The sequence below is a fragment of the Magnusiomyces paraingens genome, assembly GCF_902498895.1.
Source record: "Magnusiomyces paraingens strain CBS 517.90 genome assembly, contig: contig3, whole genome shotgun sequence".
Classification (NCBI taxonomy): Eukaryota; Fungi; Ascomycota; class Dipodascomycetes; order Dipodascales; family Dipodascaceae; genus Magnusiomyces; species Magnusiomyces paraingens.
In genome coordinates this window covers 1,287,601-1,305,877 of record NW_022474069.1, presented here as the reverse complement: position 1 = coordinate 1,305,877, position 18,277 = coordinate 1,287,601, and the positions used below count along the sequence as shown (strand labels likewise).

At 40.2% G+C, this 18,277-nt stretch overlaps 7 protein-coding genes across 7 annotated transcripts; 3 read left to right on the top strand and 4 right to left on the bottom strand.

The window, feature by feature from the left end:
* Positions 1-95: 95 nt before the first annotated feature.
* On the top strand, positions 96-3,847 carry SAPINGB_P003707 (uncharacterized protein; the record flags this gene model as incomplete). Its single annotated transcript, XM_031998423.1, has 2 exons — positions 96-2,467; positions 2,512-3,847. The coding sequence occupies 2 exons, from the start codon at positions 96-98 to the stop codon at positions 3,845-3,847; spliced, it is 3,708 nt and encodes a 1,235-aa protein (XP_031854314.1).
* An 80-nt stretch (positions 3,848-3,927) lies between these two features.
* On the bottom strand, positions 3,928-8,997 carry SAPINGB_P003706 (uncharacterized protein; the record flags this gene model as incomplete). The annotated part of the gene is made up of 7 exons (XM_031998422.1): positions 3,928-6,274; positions 6,336-6,352; positions 6,439-7,722; positions 7,826-7,852; positions 7,947-8,057; positions 8,115-8,707; positions 8,766-8,997. The coding sequence occupies 7 exons, from the start codon at positions 8,995-8,997 to the stop codon at positions 3,928-3,930; spliced, it is 4,611 nt and encodes a 1,536-aa protein (XP_031854313.1).
* Positions 8,998-9,595: 598 nt separating this feature from the next.
* SAPINGB_P003705 (uncharacterized protein) lies at positions 9,596-10,855 on the bottom strand (the record flags this gene model as incomplete). The annotated part of the gene is made up of 1 exon (XM_031998421.1): positions 9,596-10,855. One exon carries the CDS (start codon positions 10,853-10,855, stop codon positions 9,596-9,598), a length of 1,260 nt encoding a protein of 419 aa, XP_031854312.1.
* Positions 10,856-12,466: 1,611 nt separating this feature from the next.
* SAPINGB_P003704 (uncharacterized protein) lies at positions 12,467-14,701 on the bottom strand (the record flags this gene model as incomplete). The annotated part of the gene is made up of 2 exons (XM_031998420.1): positions 12,467-14,604; positions 14,683-14,701. 2 exons carry the CDS (start codon positions 14,699-14,701, stop codon positions 12,467-12,469), a joined length of 2,157 nt encoding a protein of 718 aa, XP_031854311.1.
* A 297-nt stretch (positions 14,702-14,998) lies between these two features.
* SAPINGB_P003703 (uncharacterized protein) lies at positions 14,999-15,650 on the top strand (the record flags this gene model as incomplete). Its single annotated transcript, XM_031998419.1, has 2 exons — positions 14,999-15,001; positions 15,069-15,650. 2 exons carry the CDS (start codon positions 14,999-15,001, stop codon positions 15,648-15,650), a joined length of 585 nt encoding a protein of 194 aa, XP_031854310.1.
* A 193-nt stretch (positions 15,651-15,843) lies between these two features.
* On the top strand, positions 15,844-16,884 carry SAPINGB_P003702 (uncharacterized protein; the record flags this gene model as incomplete). The annotated part of the gene is made up of 1 exon (XM_031998418.1): positions 15,844-16,884. One exon carries the CDS (start codon positions 15,844-15,846, stop codon positions 16,882-16,884), a length of 1,041 nt encoding a protein of 346 aa, XP_031854309.1.
* A 62-nt stretch (positions 16,885-16,946) lies between these two features.
* SAPINGB_P003701 (uncharacterized protein) lies at positions 16,947-17,848 on the bottom strand (the record flags this gene model as incomplete). Its single annotated transcript, XM_031998417.1, has 2 exons — positions 16,947-17,444; positions 17,504-17,848. The coding sequence occupies 2 exons, from the start codon at positions 17,846-17,848 to the stop codon at positions 16,947-16,949; spliced, it is 843 nt and encodes a 280-aa protein (XP_031854308.1).
* Between the last annotated feature and the right edge of the window lie 429 nt (positions 17,849-18,277).

The window sequence follows — 18,277 nt, the reverse complement described above, 5'->3', positions numbered from 1 at the left end:
ATCACGTGATATTTTTGTTTTATTTTAATTTTTCAGTGCGCGATACTTCAAACCTGGTTTTTTTTTTGTCAAGAACTGAACTATTAAGAAACTTAATGTCTTCTAAATTATTGACGACTGGGGCTAGTCTCAGCTCACCCCCATTGCATTTATATTCTGTTACTTTGAAAAAGCCTACCGCGTTCATAAAGTCTATTGTGGGTCAATTTTCTGGTAAACGTTCCCAGGATATTATTGTTATACGCGGTTCTTATATTGATCTTTATCATATTAACAAAGAAACTGAAAAACTAGAACTGCAACTTTCTTATAATCTATTTGGTATTATTCGTTCCATTGCCCCTTTTAGAATTGCGGGATCTTCTAAAGATCATGTTATAGTGACTTCTGATTCTGGACGTGTGGCGATTTTGGATTACAACCCTGATAAAAATGTTTTTGAGCAGTTACACCTTGAAACCTTTGGAAAGTCTGGAATTCGGAGAATAGTACCTGGACAATATCTGACAGTTGATCCAAAAGGAAGAGCCGCTTTAATTGCATCTGTTGAAAAAAATAAGCTTGTCTATGTTTTAAATCGAGACTCTGCAGCTAATGTTACTATCTCATCACCTTTAGAAGCACATACGCCACGAACAATTGTTTACGATGTGGTAAGCGTGGATGTTGGCTACGAGAACCCCATATTCGCGGCATTAGAAGTGGATTATACACATGCTGAAAGTGATCCAACAGGTGTTGCATACGATGAATTAGAGAAAAAAGTCACATTTTACGAACTCGATCTCGGCCTAAACCATGTTGTTCGGAAATGGACTGCCCCTGTTGACAAACATTCCACTATTCTTTTGCAGGTTCCAGGCCCAGATGGAGAAAACACATTACCTTCTGGTGTTTTAGTCGGAACAAATGGTTACATATCATACCGCAACATGAACCAACCCGAACTCAGAGTGCCAATTCCTAGACGCCATGGGACTGATCCTACAATTGCGCCACCAACATCTATTGTTTCTGGAATCATGCACAAAAACCATGACGATTTTTTTTTTATTGTTCAAACAGAACTTGGCGACTTGTTCAAAATCGAATTAGAGCATGATGGCGAAAATGTGATTGATTTAACTATAAGATATTTTGATACTATTCCTCTGGCAATTTCGTTGAACATTTTGAAATCAGGGTTTCTGTTTGCATCTTGTGAAAATGGAAATCATAAATTTTATCGGTTTTTGACACTTGGATATGAGAATGGTGAAGTTGAAGTCTTTTCCAGTAAAAACTTTACAGATGGCGAAATAAATCAGTATCCAGTTAGTTACTTTACCCCAAAGTCATTGACCAACTTAGAAATTGTCCATGAAATTAAAGCTCTTCATCCTTTAATCGGTTCACAGGTTTTACACTTAGATGAAACCCAAGACATACCTCAAATTTACACCATTGGCGGACAGGGTGCAAACTCGCACTTACAAAGTCTAGTTCATGGCATGGATATTTCTGAAATTGTCGCCTCTGAGCTTCCTGATACACCAATTGGTGTGTGGACAGTAAAAGTTACAGACATTGATAGGTTTGATAAATACATTGTGTTTTCGTTCCGCGACCGAACTCTAGTATTGTCAGTTGGTGATAATGTCGAAGAGGTCACTGATTCTGGTTTTTCCTTGGAAGTTTCTACATTAGCTGTTGAGCAGCTGGGACAAGATTCAATTTTACAAGTGCATGAAGGAGGTATTCGACACATTTCTAGCAGTAAAAATGTTAGTGAATGGGAGCCTCCACAGGGATGCCGAGTCACTTGTGCCACAACGAACAACTTTCAAATTGCCATTGCATTGTCAAATAACTGTATAGTTTATTTTGAACTTGACGATGAAGGCCAGCTAAACGAGTACGAAGATCACAAGGAATTACCTAGTGCACCTATTGCCATGAGTATTGGTAAGATCCCTGAGGGTAAACTCCGAAGCTTGTTTTTGGCTGTTGGATGTGATGATTCTACTATTCGTATTTTATCACTAGACTTGGAGTCGACTTTGGAACCTTTGACGATGGCTGCATTAACCGCGCCTCCTAACGACGTTTTAATTCACTCCATGTTTGACAACTCTTATATTCCTAAGTCAAAGAATGGCTCAGTATTACCATTACCACCATCTACTTTATATCTTCATATCGGTTTATCCAATGGTGTTTATGTAATGTCCCAAATCGAGGATATCACAGGACAACTCTCGAACACAAGAAAGCGATTTTTAGGTCCTAAAAAGGTTAAGCTGGTTCCCATAAGACACAATTCGCAAAATTGTTTGCTCGCCTTGTCATCAACCCCCTGGATGGGCTACATGAATGGTGTAAATTATGAAATGACTCCATTGGTTTGCAGCTCTCTTTCTTATGCCGCAGGCTTATCTATTGCGCAAAATGAAGAAGCCATTGTTGGCACCAAAGATAATTTGATCCAGTAAGTCTGATCTCTTTTTTTTTTTTTTTTTCTAACTTTTTAAGAATCTTTTCTGTCAATGATGTTGGAGAAAAATTATTTCAACAGGCAGTTCCATTAAAATTCTCCCCACGACGGTTTACGAAAAACTCTTTTTCATCATACTTTTATGTTGCAGAAGCTGACAACCATACCCAGATTGTAAATTCTGGTAACCCAAGCTTAAACGGGAAAACCAATGGTCATCATGATAATAGCATTAAGGAAGAATTTAAGGAGTTGTATGAAGACCTTGACCGAGTACAGGCTGGATACCCTCATGTGCTAAAATCCTGGGCATCAGCAATTCAGGTTGTCAGCCCGTTGACACAAGAGGTTCTAGACACTGTTATTCTTGATAACAACGAGGCTGCATTTGCCATTGCTAATTGCTATTTTATTTCTCATGAACGTGAGTTTTTAGTAGTTGCCACGTCTTGTGACACGGAAATCTTGCCTAAGAAATCAAGTGGTGGGTATATTCATGTTTATGAGTACAAGGATAAAGGACGGAAGTTGAATCTGCTACATAAAACTAAGGTTGCAACAGCACCATCAGCCATGATTGAGTTTCAAGGTCGGTTGTTAGTTGGTATGGGAAACTTGTTAAGTATCTATGAACTTGGTATCAAGCAACTTCTGCGCAAGGTGGAAACAAAGTTGAACTTAAACACAATAATAACTCTGGACACTCAAGGAAGCCGGATAGTTGTTGGAGATGTTCGTGATTCAATAACCTTTATTGTATACAAGCCAGTCACCAATTCGCTGATTGCATTTGCGGACGACGTGGTAGCACGACACATTACTAGTGCCATAATGCTTGACTATGATACAGTACTTGCTGGTGACCGTTTCGGAAACATTTTTGTATTACGGTGCCCTGCAGCAGCATCACGTGCTAGTGATGAGGACGACTATGGTGGAAACATTCTCAACCAACAGGGATATCTTGGTGGTACTGGGACCAAACTGGAGTTGCTCGCACATTACTTTGTGGGAGATATTGTGACCGGATTGTCACGTGCAGCCCTTGCGGTTGGTGGCCGACAGTCCGTAATTTACACAGGAATCCAGGGAACTGTAGGAGCAATTGTTCCGTTTGCTACCAAGAAAGATGGAGAGTTTATGGCTCAACTAGAACGCCAGATGCGAATTCATGCGCCACCTATGGCGGGCCGCAACCATCTTGTTTATCGGGGCTACTACGCTCCTGTTAAAATGGTAGTAGACGGCGATCTCTGTGAACAGTTTGGTGGGTTGCCTGGGTCACTGCAGGACACAATAGCAAAGGACTTAGAGCGATCTGTCAAGGACATTACCCGTAAAATCGATGATATTCGTATCGGGTCTGTCTTTTAGGATATTCAAAGATCTATCAAAGGGTAATACTAAATTATTTAGATTTTTATATTTATATACATCAAAAAAAAGTAAATTGTCTATGCCAGAATGCGGCATTTGGAAATGCCGGCTTGTTGAGGATACCCCGCAGCAAAGTCTTGAATGTGAAAATTTCCTTTACGATCAAGGGAAAAGAGTGCATGTCCAGTGGGTGTAAAGCGAAGTGATGCTGCTTCCATAAATGTTGGTGCAGAAGCCATTTCTGTGAGCACGACTATGCGCTTGTGCACGCGGTCCTGCGTGTGCATCAAATACACAAGTCCGTTTTTATCAAGATATGCAACAGAAATTGGTTGGCCTAAAGTCGAGCCCGTTGCTGAAGAAAAGGTTGAAGATGAAGGGAAAGGAGGAATCCCTGTACTAGAACTAGTCAAAGCTGAATTCATAAAGATTGGAGAAGTTGAGGCTAGAGCTGAGAAACCCATACTTGTGTTGGTCCCGCCAACACTGCTGCCCCCACCTCCACTAGAGCTAGTGCTCGTCATTAAAGTATTACCACCAAACCCATTACTCCAACTTGTACTGGTGCTACCACCACTAAGACCCCCGCTGTTACTCACACTCACGTTGGCACCGGATATGCTCCCTCCAAAAAAACCAAAACCGCCAGCATTTGCAGAGACACTATTGTTATTATTACTGCTTGGGCCTCCGCTATTATTATTATTAGTGTTGCTGCTACCACTGCTGCTTGTCCATGGCCTCGACACACGAGGAGACACAGCACATCCATAAATCCTCGACCCGACCTTTTCCACATGCATAAGCACTTTGAATTTGGTCCCACCTGTCCCAGACGCAGATGCAGATGCAGTTGACGAGGTACGGAGAGTAGGTGCCAAAGCCGAAGCACCAGAGCCTGGATCTCCGGAAGCTGTTGGATAGAGTTGGGTGGGATCATTAGTATTGGTTTCAGGGTATTTCGAAGTTTGAATTGATTGATCTGAGGGAATAATAGGAGTTGCGTGCGATTGAGAGTTGGTTTGAGAACTTATTTCTGTAGCAATGATAACAGGATATGATTTGGGGCACGCGGCTGTGACACTAATTAGATGGTTGCCCGGGTGGAACTGGACAGAAGTAGTGCCCTCAGACTCTGCGTCATCCATATTATATGATCTAGTTAGGGGCTTTACCAGTCGCGGCCGGTGATGATTGGTGATGTTAATAATAAGAATGTGAGATGTGTTTCGAGTGGAACACGCGATATAGGATTCATCGCTAGAAAAAGAAAGAGTGTTGATAATGTCTTTATATGGTACCTCAATGGTAATTGTTTCTGCTTTCTGAAAACTAAGGCGGGGGTCTGCAGCATCAACCAGGTGTTTCGGAAGCGCAGAGAGACTTTGAGTCATGTAATACACAAGTTGGGGACAAAAGTCACCACTAGAAAGCCAGTGTAGCACAATCATGGGGACAGGCTGATCCGGTTTCTTTTTATTGAAACCCGTTGTTGCGCAGGCAATACAATTTCCACTTGAAGAAATGGCCAGGTACTTGATGTTGAACTTGGACTTGTAGTGGTAAACCAGTCTACCACCGCGTTCAATGTCATAAACGCGAAGAACACCCCCGGTACCAGAAACTGCCAAGTATCTGTTGGATAAAGATGCGAGCTGATGAGTCCAATTACGTATATCGTCTTTTTCTGTGGGGTAAAAATTGGAATATAAGTCCGGATCGATTTCTATTGAAGAAGACGAGATAGAGTAAGAGGACAACACAGATGAAGAAGAGGAAATAATTGACGATGCTGTAGATCCTTGAGGAGAAGTCGATTTTCTTTGATTTTTTTCATCAATATGGTTAGTAATGACACCTGCTGTATTTCCTGAGAGCCAAAGGACAGGGGGCTCGTTGTAGTCAAGAGGAATTCTGTAAACAGACCACAGGGTTTCCGAAACAACAACGAATTTTGTAGCATCTGGCGTAATTGCAGTTGCAATGTAGGGTTTAGTGCGTCCAAGTGGAAATCTGCTGTTAAGAGAATGCTTGAATTGCTTACGATAAGTCGGAAAACAGCGACTGTAAAAACTTTCCCGCTGCTGCATGACAGCCTTAGGCAATCGGATTCCACCAATAGAGTCTGTCATGAGGCGGTACGTTGCCATTTCTTCTGGAGTTATGGATGATACAAAAGAAGGGATCGGTCCGGAATTTGTGGTGATCGACGGCAATAACTGATAGTCAACATTACTAGAAAGAGGCCCAACTTCCTTAGGCACAATTACTGAAGGTTCTGTCAAGTACCCAGTTTCTCGCTGAAATTTATCTACTGTGTTTGTAGCGGTGCGGAAAACGTCAAGTAGTGAAGGTTTTTGGTCCGAGTATGAATTAACTGTTGCATTTTGAAACCGCTTGAGAAGGATTTTATTGAGAGTAGTTCTATTATGAATGTTAGAAAACAAGATGGTACATGGCTCATAGTAAAAAAATTTCAACATACTCGGCGTTATCAGCAATCTAGAAGAGTTAGAGGGAAAAAATTCCTTTAGTTAGACAAAAATAATGCATGGAAAAAAAAGGGAAGAGGGTAATCGCGCTCTTACATTAAAGTTCATCAGAGAAACATTTGTAGGATCATCGAGAGACATGCCAAACAGAGATTCAAGAGTAGCCGATGGTGGAAGAGGTTTATTTAAATCAACTGAAGGTCCCGTAGGCGTCATGGCCGAGTCTATTGTGCGGTTTTTATCATTGGTGACTGTTGGCGAATCGCTTGGTGGACTGAGAACAGTGAGAGCGAGCATTTTTTTCATAGCATTAACATAAGTGTAAATGTTTCGGAGTTGTGTCAGAGGCCGTAAAACGGTGGTCGGCGACTCACCGCAAAATGGGCATGTTGGTGACGTTGATGAAACTGAAGAATTACGTGTCGGTGAGTTCTTTAAATGCGTTGAAGTTGAAGAGGGAGAAGATAATGGGCTATGGTGAAAGTCGGTAGTTGGTGCAAGAAAAGTCGTTCTTGCTTCATTTTCTGAAACAATACACCCACAAGTTAAAACACAAGCATCAGAAGCAGGATTAGAAGGTGTAGAAGGAGTCAAGGTAGAGGTTAAACCTGGAAGTGGTGAAGATGAAAATGAAGAAGAAGATGGAGATGGAGATAATGTTGAGGAAGAAGGAGGCTTAGGGGTAGGTGATGGGAGTATGAGTTCGCACTCAATAGCATCGAGAAGAAGCGCGATGCCAGCCGTAGGGCTTGATACCGTGTCGGCAACATAGTTCTCGGAAATGTCATCAAATAGTTGATGTGGAAGATCAAAAAATGAAGGTAGAGAATGGCTGTTTTTATTGACAGTTGCATTTATATTTGCATTGGTAGTGTGCTGTTGGGACCTGTTTGCACCATTTGCGGAAAGATCAGCAACAGCCTGCGTGATCGACCGATTACTTTGTTGCGCATCGGAAGGCGGTGTTGTGAGGTTGTTTTTTGATTGAAGTGATGTTCCTGATGAAGAAATATCAGAAGTGAAGGAAGGGTTATTAGCTGGGTTTGTAAGACTTGGAGCCTGTTGATGGTGGTTGTCTCTGTCTGGAGGACGCTCATGACGGAGCGAAGAAGTTACAATATCATCGGCCGGAAGGTTTGCAGCTGATTTCTCTGCTGACTGAGAAAGCGTGACGGGCATAGCAAAAGAAAAAAGCGAGCCCAGGTCAGCATCCCGTGGCATAAAAATGAGAACAGATTTGAAATAGACTGGGGTAGTAGTAGTAGTTTTAAAGAGTTGAGTGGGAAGTTTTTTTGTTTTGCTTATGGTAGCGTGTTTTGGTGGTAGTGGTGAAGAAGAGCGAGGCAGTGCATGTGCCAACGTGCCCAAATAGATACCTGACTAATCATATACGGCTGACATTCAATCTAATCAATCTTTATCTAGGTTACTAAGCTCTATATTTCACAAAAACCTCCAACATTGATATTTAAAAATAACAGACCCCGGCCTGTCTGATATTGGGGAACTTCTAAATTAATATTGAAGATTTTAGAGTCCGTTTAAGCACCAATAACAATTCAATCACTGTTGAGCTTCCCTCCCCGATGAAATTCCTCAATCACATTGCCTTTTAAAAGAGTTTCCGATACAATTCCTTGCACGTTCTCAGGGAACACGTTTCCGTACCACAGCCCTGAGGACCCAGGCTTCAAAATAATAACATTACCAGCATACTAAATCATTTAGTCAGTAAAAAAAAAAAAAAAAAAAGGATTGAATATTAAACTTACCACATGACCACCAACATGAGTACATAAAGATACCATGTATGTGTTTTCTCTCGATACATCTTCTCCATCATCAGATCCGCGCAGCATTCCTCGATCACCTAATACTCGCCGAAACTCTTCAGCAAGCAATGGACCAACTGCACCGCAACGTGCATCTCTTGCAGTGTGACCGCAAATTAATATATGACCCCCTGCTAAGTTGCGTCTCTCGAGTCTTACAGCAAGATCCGCAGCTGCTGTCGCATCGTGTTGATCAGGCGAAAGTAAATGTGCTTTAGTGAAAGCCAAGACATCTGTGAGTGGGATTTTGGGAAAGTAGGCACCATCCGGGTACATGACCACGGAGCTTGTTGGTCCGTCGGATGCATCTGAAAGAAGTGAAGCAGCTTTGCGCGAAAGAGAAGGTGTGGAGCCAGAGTGTGTTCCGCGGGCTCGAGGGCGTAAGATCAACTTGGGAGAGCTTGGGGATGGTTCTGGAATTGAATCGTCATAGACAAGATTAACAGGGAATGTAGGGTCAAGAACTTTACGTCTAGTAAGAAGGAACTCTGATCCAAAGTTGTCTGGCATTAGTGCAGGTTTGCTGGGCCAATCTGTAAAAAAAAATTAATGTTAATAGGGAAACAAGAAGGATAGGATTTCTAAGCGAACCTGAAGTTCCAGTTTTGACAATTAAAAATTTTTCAAAGTACGGTGCAGTTCCACGACAATCTTTCCGCTCAGAAAACAGAGACATGTCGGGAGGCATACAATGCGTACATCCAGTATCATGGTCAGGAGGAGGGCACCGAGCCACCGAGCCGTTTGAGCGATAAAGGTGGGGGAGAGCAAGAGTTTTGCGTGTCCCTGGTTTCAAAGTATTTAGTCGAAAAGATGAAAGCATCGCACTTTAAGTAGTTATTCAAATAGATAGAAACATGAAGAAAATGAAATAGTATATAAATAAGAGAAAAAGAAGATAGAACTGGTCAAGTCAAGGGAAAATTAGGTGTGTAAAAGTCTGAGATGGCCAGTCACCGCCTCGGGAATTGTGATTTGCGAGAAAAAAAAACACCTTGGTAGCAAACGTCAGGATATCACAAAAAAAAATTTGTGCAGTTTCTTTTTTCTCGGTTCGAAGCCCAACATTTGCCATTTTGAGATTAAAGGGGATTTACTACGGAATCGGTCCGGGATAAATCTACGTAAATTTGAATCACCTGAAAAAAACAGATTCGAAAGATATCGGTCCGATTTAACTAATTAATGGGCTACATTTCATTTTTCAGGGGAAATAAAATGCTTTTTACTACTTAAGTAGTATACTTAACATAGTTGATATGAATAATATATTTATTGTTTAGCTATATAATGAAGAAAAAAAAAAATGTTCAAAAAACTATTATAATGCATAAAAATCATAAATCTGGTTACTTGTTATAAGTATATTAAAAGTGTTGTCATCGTCATTGTCATCATCATCATCATCATCATCAAAAGTTTTAGTAGCATGAGTGGTCCAAGTCCTGCTTGCCATTATCAATGCCATAAAACCGAAGCTGTTGCTCAAGTTGCTTAATCTTAAATTCCATGCGCTGATTGCTCAATTTAAGCTCGTTATTTTCACGAGTGAGCTCGTCCATTTTGCGCTCCATGAGCTTATTCTTGTCCATCGACTCCTTGTACTTTTGGTTCTTAAGATCACGGGAACGTTTAGCATAGATTCTGTTTCGTCGTTTTCTCTCTTCGTCTGTGTGAATGGGATCAGTAGGTAGAGGAGTAAGATCTGCAGCAGATAAAGAAGAATATGAGTTCATGCTGGAAACATTGCTGCTGGTTTTTGGAGCAGATATTTTGTTGATGGTTGGTCTTACATTAGAGCTGCTATTTTTTCTGCTTCGCAGCTCCGGCAAAGGAAGTTGTGGAGGAGATTGTAATGCAGGAGAGCTATGAGAAGAATATGGCAAAAATCCAGATGTATTGGTGCTCGCAGAAGTAGATAACTCATGCTCGCTAGGTGATGGAATAATTGATGGAACATTAGGGCTTTGCTTTAAAGATGACTTTGTAAATTCTGGTGAGGGTGAAGTTTGTTGCATTTGTGATGCTGGAAGAAGAGACATAAGCAAGTCTGGTTGTTCTAAAAGTGCACTTTCCGAATCGGTTGTAGTGTGACTATGATTGTTAACGGGTGGGGATGTAGTATGGTCTTGAAGTGATTCAAGTTTTATAGCTGGAACAATCTGTGTATTCATTGCAGTGATGTCCAGGCTATTTGAATTAGTTGTTATCGACATATTATTTTCTGTATTGTGTGTTGAGATAATATTGTTGAGAGATTGTTGGTCAAAGGGATCAGCAACAACAGGAGTATTAGTATTCATATCAGAAAACTTTGGGGCTGACTTTTCTTCTGGCTCTAACAAAAAGTACGTTGAGTCATAAATAAAAGATTTAGTATCAATTTCGGGCAGATTTAAAAAGAATTGCTCAGAAGTGACACCGTCAAGAACAGAAGACTTTTGCGCATCTGAGTTGTTGTTAGTAGATCCAAGAGACCGGACATGAACATTATCGATAACATTTTCCACATCCTCTTCCTCTTCGTCAATATCTACATCGTCGTCGCCATCTACACCGTGGTCAAGGGGAGGTGGATTGTTTTCTGAGAGAAGGTCACCAGGCAAACCGTCATATGAATAGACTGAAGAAGTTGACGTAAGATCGACGTAGAAATCCGCTGAGAGATAGTTTTGATCCATCGTAGTTTAGTGAATGTGAATAAATTATAAAAAAAAAAAAGGCCGGGAAAGATTTAGACAAGTAGTTATTTCAACAGCAGTTAGATATCTGAGTTTTTAGTAAAGACTTTTGTATTGGCAAGAATGATTTAATAGAAAGACAGATACCGGGGATTATTTTGAATAGAGGGGATGTAGAATTAAAGAAAATTCGAAAATTTTTTTAAACCAAAAAATGGTGGATTCGAGCTTCATAATAAATGGTTTGCCACCGGCGGTTTTGGCCTTCAATAAAAAAAAATAAAAAAAAAATAAAAAAAAGGCGCAGAAAGTAATAGTGCTGCTTATTTCAATAGCTATGGGTGGCTTAGTAACCCTTGCACATCTGACATCAGATTTTCTTCTTCCTTGCGGGAGAACGAACTGTAAGTATTTCCTTTAAAATAAAAAGGTCTATAAATGGAAGCTATAGCTCATGGAGAGTTTTTGTTCCTGCCCTTCCTAGTCACCCCTAACCCTAGGTTATGTAACATTAATATGACGTGTTAGGAATTTTTTTTTTTTATTTTTTAAAAGGCGCTGATGTTTCGCTGCAAGTATGGCTCATCGCCCCTTTTAAAAACTCTTTCTGTTGTACAGAAAAAAAAAAAAACAGCAACAACAACGTTAACAGCAACAATCAAACATTCAACATTCAAAAGGCTTCTTTAATTGATAACGTTTCTATCATATAATTTGGTCTAAAAAGCCAATTGTGAACACCGTGTCACAGGAATATTAGTAAAAAAAATATCAATATATCTATCTATATATCTATTTTAGGTAGTGTATGGATATAATATACATACAATCTATTTTCACTGTAAACTTTCAAATATATAACGACTGCAAAAGGTAATAATTACCTTATAAGTTGGGTGGGTCCTTGTCGAACTGGCATGGAGGCTGAGGTCGGTTAAACCAAACCAAAATCGAGGACTTTTTTCTCTTTTACCAAATTTCGCCCTGAGATTTATTTTTTTTTATCTCTTTTTTAATTTCAATATTTATATTGGATCACACCCGGATCGGTGTATCTTCTTTTACGGCTGGATCATTGCTCCGGTTCATGTAAGACCTGTGCCACGTGCAGACAAGAAGTCTTTTATATTAAAAGCAATTGAGTCTCATATAAAGATTTTGAAGCTGCGTGCCGGGTTTTCGTTGCTATTTAAAGTGGTATCTTTGTTCCGCCAAACGGAGGTGAGCGGACGGACATTAAGTAAAAAAAAATAATTTTAAAATACGTTAACTCCACCGTTTAAGTTGAATTGTAGTGTGTGTGAGTATCTGTGTTTTTGGAAATTCTTCTGGTATGTACTAATTCGGAGTCCGACACCTTCTTTTATTATTAATGTGACCTCGTATTTTTATTCTCCCCAACATGGGATCCCTACTAAGCGTTTTTTTTTTCCCCACAATTTTTTTTTATTTTGGTTTGTTTTAGTTTGTTTTAGTTTGTTTTGTTTTTTGTTTATTAATGTAATTATTAACCAGTCCATCATTGTATCAATTTTATTTTTTTATTATATAATCAATTCCAACAAACAAACAAACAAACACTAGATCAATATCCTCTACTATGTTACTATGCTATGCTAATGGCCGTAAAAATGGCTTTAGCACCAATGTCTTTTCCGCTTCTCTTTCTAAATCTCCGTAGCTAACAAGCCCTGAAATTCTCCGGTGACCGAAATCGTCAACGCTGTTACTGTTCCGTCCAAATCCAGACCCAGACCCACCCCGCGAATGCCGTGACCCATTGTTCCCCAAGCCTCTACGACCACAAACTCCATACAGCGCAGCTACCCCATGCGACTCCAAAATCGACACAATGTCCATAAAGTCCGCGTAACCCAGAGGCGTCATGTCTCGCTCTTGGTCACATGCTTGAACATATCGTTCATACAAGATAGCAACAGTAATGTTTCTCACACTAATTGTAGACATAGACCTAGTGGATCTCGAAACAGACTTGGACCCAGGCATAGGCCCACGGTGTCTTTCAAGAGAAACGAGAGTGCATAGCACGGCCTTTTGCTGTAAATTTAGCGAGCCAATTCGATTTGTTGTTGTATTTCCAAACATAACTGAACAAACTCTGCTTACATGTGCAATCGTGACCCGCGGGGCAGTCTCTAAATTCAACTCTGCCATTTTTTGAGCGCATCTACCTGTCACCACTGCCCGCTTTCGGCCTCGTGCACTCTTAAGAGCCTCCTCGCCATCCTTCTCTGCTAAAATAAACCGTAGCCGCACATCCTCCTCCACAATTGCAAGTGCTCGTCGACAAATATCAAATGCTTTCCGTAAATCACCGGTATTAGCTGCTGTCTTCTTTGCACAGAGCATGATTCCAGAAGTGTCCATCATCGGCGGTTGAGCAGGCTTCTTTGGTGCACCGTTGTTGTCTTCCCCAGTCTGCCGCGGCATATCCGTGGGTGCCATTGACCATAACCGCTCAGAAATGATCTTGACGATTTGTACATCAGAATACGGCTTGAATGGCAATAGTTGCGGCGTCAAACTACTCGACCTTAACCGCGGCAAAAACCGATCAGTCAAGTCAAGTGCGTTGGCAATTCCAAATAAAATCAAGCTCGAGTTTCGTGCAAAGGCCCATTGGAATATCCGGAAAAGTACTTCCTGGTCTTTAGTCATAATGCTGTCCAGTTCATCTAAAATGAAAATGTGTCGCACACCAGCTTGGTGAAGTTTTTCATACTTGTTCTTCCTCCTTCTCTTTTGAGGTGAATTTTCTATATTCTCTGGAATATACTGTTCGTGCTTTTTGCTGAATAGTCGTTTTTCCAAGTCTCTGATTATGGATCTTGTGTTTGCATCCTGCATAAGTTGCCCATAAGTTTGAATAATATCATTTCGTCCATCATCCTCTAACTCATCTCCATCATCATAATCTTCAAAAAAGTCGCTTGGAACCCCTTCCTGAATAGAATTGTCAATCAGCTCGCGGTGAATATTACTGAAAATATCCACCGCGTTTTCCATCGTCATGCAGTTAATGTTAACTATTCGAATCGGATACCGTGATCGGTGCTCTTGAATCACTTGTTCTGCAACCTCTGTCAGTAATGCAGATTTTCCCGTTCCAGGTAACCCGCTAATATACAAAGCTCCTTTCCCCCGGACTTTAAGTCGCGTCTCTAAGAACTCTCGAATCGTTGCACGTTCAATGTCCCGACCCACCACAGATGTCATACCTGTGCCTCGCTGAAAAAGTGCCTGAGCTTTAGTGTATATGTTAGATCTTGATGGGTCGACTTCAAATTCTCTTTTTGATCGTCTTTTCTTTGGTTCTTGTATAATTTCTACTATTCCTTCGTCGCATTCAACCTCAATCGTCCGTTTTAGTCCCATTCCGGACCCCAAACTTGTCGTACTACTTCTTGACGAGCATTCATGCGATAATGAGCTGTCTATTATCGAATCGTCGATGACCATAGGTTTTAAAAAAGTCGACGATGATGGAGCCGACGATGAAGATGGTACTTGTGTCACATCTGAAATTGGCAGCTCTAGTACTCCAGAATCAAGAACTACTGCTGGAGAAGTTTCTGTTACAATGTGGGACTTATGCCAAATTTCATCTTCTTTCTGAATCCTGTTGATTTCTTCTAAATCATCAGTCGAAACCCCACTCAAGTCATTATTTGAAATAAAAAGCGAAGTTGAAAATGTTGGCTCCCGTCGCTTAATTTTCTTCTTGGAAACTAAAAAAAAACAAATTAGAAATTTTAAAGTCGTTTTCAATTTTACTTTTATAATATCTTTTTAAAAAAAATTATTACCTGCTAAAGTGCCAAACATTATAGTTAAGTATCTTTTTTCCTTTCTTTCTCTCCTTGTGTATGGTATATACTTCTGAATAGATCGAAGTAAAGGGATTTAAAGGTGAAAGAATGCAGGAGTTATTTAAGTGGTGTGTCTCTTCAACCTTCCACAATAAAAAAAATTTCTGTTTATTTTTTCCAACCACATACACAAAAAATACGCGTCTTCCAGAATTGGTAGTAACCCTATCCCGTAACACATATAGCTTTAAGGAAAGCAACTTCCATCAGCTTTTAAACATTTGGATTTTGACTACCAAGCCTTTATTAGAAAATGGTAAGTTGGAAATCCCTGAAACAATTTCTTATATTTTTTTATTTAACCAATAATTTAAACCCTATAGAGCAACCCTGTTCCAATTACCATCCGCTTCAAATACAATAGCATTACTGTCTATGTATCGATCAAACCCACTGAAACAGTGGTTGATTTGAAGGAGAAGCTAGCCGAAGCCCTGAATGAGACCAAAGTGCTCAACCGTAAAATCAAAACAATTTCTACTAAAAAGCTTTTGGGTGAACCAGGTGATGACGAAGACGAAGACGAAGACGAAGATGATGAAGAAGAAGAAGACATAGATATTCCTATGCCTTCATTTGCCACTTCATCTTCTTCCACATCAAAAAAGGAACAAAATAAACAGGAAAAGATTAATGAAAAGGATGAAGCGGAACAACAAAACAAAAAAGAGCCAGATGTCATTTATTCAACAATTTTACCTGAAAACATCAAAGTTGGCCGGCCGATTCGCGAAAACGACGTAACAAGCGGGTTTACAGAGATCAAGAGCACAGCCAACGGTAAGCCGCAAAAACTTGAGCTTGCAGGAATAACCAGTAATATGACCCTTGCATTCACTCCGACTCAGGAAAATGATTTTGTTGTGAATGTAATGGCGGACGATTATTATCGCGATGACGACTAAAGACTTTTTTTTCTTCTTCTTCCTCTTCTTTTTTCTTGTGCGACCAGCATATCATTGTTTTTAAGGTGTTTTTAGAAAGATGTATTTAAGGTGTTGTAACTGTTTTTTCTGTTAAAAATTTTAAATTTTTTTCCCTTTTATTTTCCCCATTTTTGATCCATTTTAATTTTTAAAAAAGAAAACCGAAATCACCATGAGACGAGTGCATTTTCGGAAACTTGATTCACATAGGATTCCAGTACTACAGTTATATAAAAGTATACTTAGAAATACCCTACATCTCACATTACCCCAAAATGATGTTCACACGCTACGTACCGAAATTACCGAACAGTTTAAGGCTGGTCGCAATTCCATGGCCATCATAAAGACAAAGTATTTACTCCAAATGGCTCAGGTTTGGAGTACGCACATTTACAATGCTGTCCGAGACCCAAAATCAGAATCATTGAATTGGATCAAAGCTCGCATGATTGAGCAGAAGCAACAGCGCGAATATGAGTGCCGAATCCAACAGGACAAGAACATTACCAAGCCAACACGGCCGACAGGAGAGGCACTGGTAAATGTCCAACGGAGAAGTACATACACCGTGTTCCGACACCGAATGTTACGGTCATACCAAAAATCAGGTCGTATTTCGGCGAAATCGGAGCTCGATGAAACATATCTTAATTCGGTGTTAATTCCAGAGTTTATGGAGCGCAAGGCTGAGCAAAAACTACAACGAAGGCGCGCAATCGAAACAGGATCACCCCAAAGTGCAAGGATAGTGTATATACCAACGCCTATAGGAACTTTTTACTTTCTGCGATATCCACCTAAAAAGATGAAGCGCAACCTGGCGTCTCTTATCCATAACCACATTCACACCAATAAAATGGCTCAGATAGACCAGCTTAAGGGCCTAATAAAGCTTGCAGAATATGAGGCACAATGGGAGTATGATTTGGAACAAGGGTCATCTGGTGGCCAACAACAGCTCGATGCTTTAAAGCGTGAATGGCTGGCTCCAATCTCCGCATCAATTAAAGGCATCAACTCTTCAGTTTGGAAGCGAGGGCACAAGAATGAAATCTATCTAAGCACGTTGCTAATGCGTAAAAAACAAAAGGATCGCATATATCAAGGAATTCACGAGCGCAAACTTAAAAAGTGGAAGCAGTACGACCAGGAAAGAGAAAAGGACCCTCTTCGGTTTTTGATGCACTACAATGTACGCAATGCCATGTAAATAGAGTATATAGAATAATAATAATGTACAAACACGCATCTTTTTTTCTTTTTTTTTAATTTTTAATTTTTCGTAACGTATCCTTCAATCACATTGGGATTTCCAATCAGTTCTTCGTCAATTCCTGCCAAATCATCCATGTTCGTTTCGTTAGGGTTCCGCTCATTGATGCTTGTGAATGATAGTTTATCTGCGAGCTTGGCCAGCTCTTCATCTTCGGCTGTTTGCTTTTGTTCGTTTGTTGTTGATTCCTGAGCTGTATCACGTGCGGCTTTGATGGCGTTAACTGCAAAGTACTGTGCGGCCTGGTGCAATGACATGCCATGGGTCGTCGCCAGATATTGGAGTTCTTCTAGTGATGCGACGTGGCTTTCATAAGTGCTTTTCCCATAAGGCAAAAATGTAATGTCAGATCTCAGAAAAATAGGTTCCTGAGAGAGCTGTTTTTGGAAAAACATAGCGGCATGGGCGTGTTCGCGGCTACAGTACTTGGTCAGATATGGGTGCATAATCTTAAAGCCTTTGTACTTATATTCAATTTTGTATTGGCCGTTGGCATTCTAAGTGGGAGAAAAAAAAAGTTAGAGAAAACAAATAGTAAAACCAAGGTCTGACATACTTTTGGAACTTGGGCACATAATGGGTAGCCACATGTGTGCACAATGTTGCGTTCGGTAATAACTTCTTCGAAATCTTCAGGAGTTAAGAATCGTGCAGAAAACTTGAGAAAGTACAAATCAACTGTATCCACTAGCATCGACAAAAGGCCCATTGCAATTCTATCGCATTCCGACCGTGATAGAGTTCCTGGTCGAAAGTAGGGAGAAATCACTTTTGTAAAGGCCTTGATGTAGTATGAATTAGTTCCATCAGCCATATAGTCTTCAAGACTGACACCAAAAGGCAGAACGTCATATTGACCTGTAGTTGGGTTTATAGGAATTTGAAATGTATTAGAGTTCATATTTTTGATTATTTAAATGAAGTAAAAAAAAAAAACGAAGGTCAAATTTTTATAAAAAAAGGGGGGGAAATAAAAGAAAGAGATTTGTTAGAATAGTCAGTGTACTTATTTGGTATGGGGATGTAGAAGCAGTTTAAACTCGGGCTACGACTTTAAAGATGAGCCAAAGGCTAGGGTTTTGAGTAAGGTGGAGAAAAAGGCCTCTAGAAAAAGGCAAGCGCGCCCACATGACGTTGATTTCTATATCAAACAGTTTATATGCTTTTTAAACTTGAATCTCAAGTTGTTTGTGGTTTTTGTTTTTAAAATAAAATTTCTTCAGAAAATCGTCTTCAAGAGGCTTTGCTTTGTGATTGTATTTCAAAGTTATTAAGAGCACATAAACAAAAGTGCTCTGGGGTGCGGCGTTTTTTAGAAAAACTATCCGTA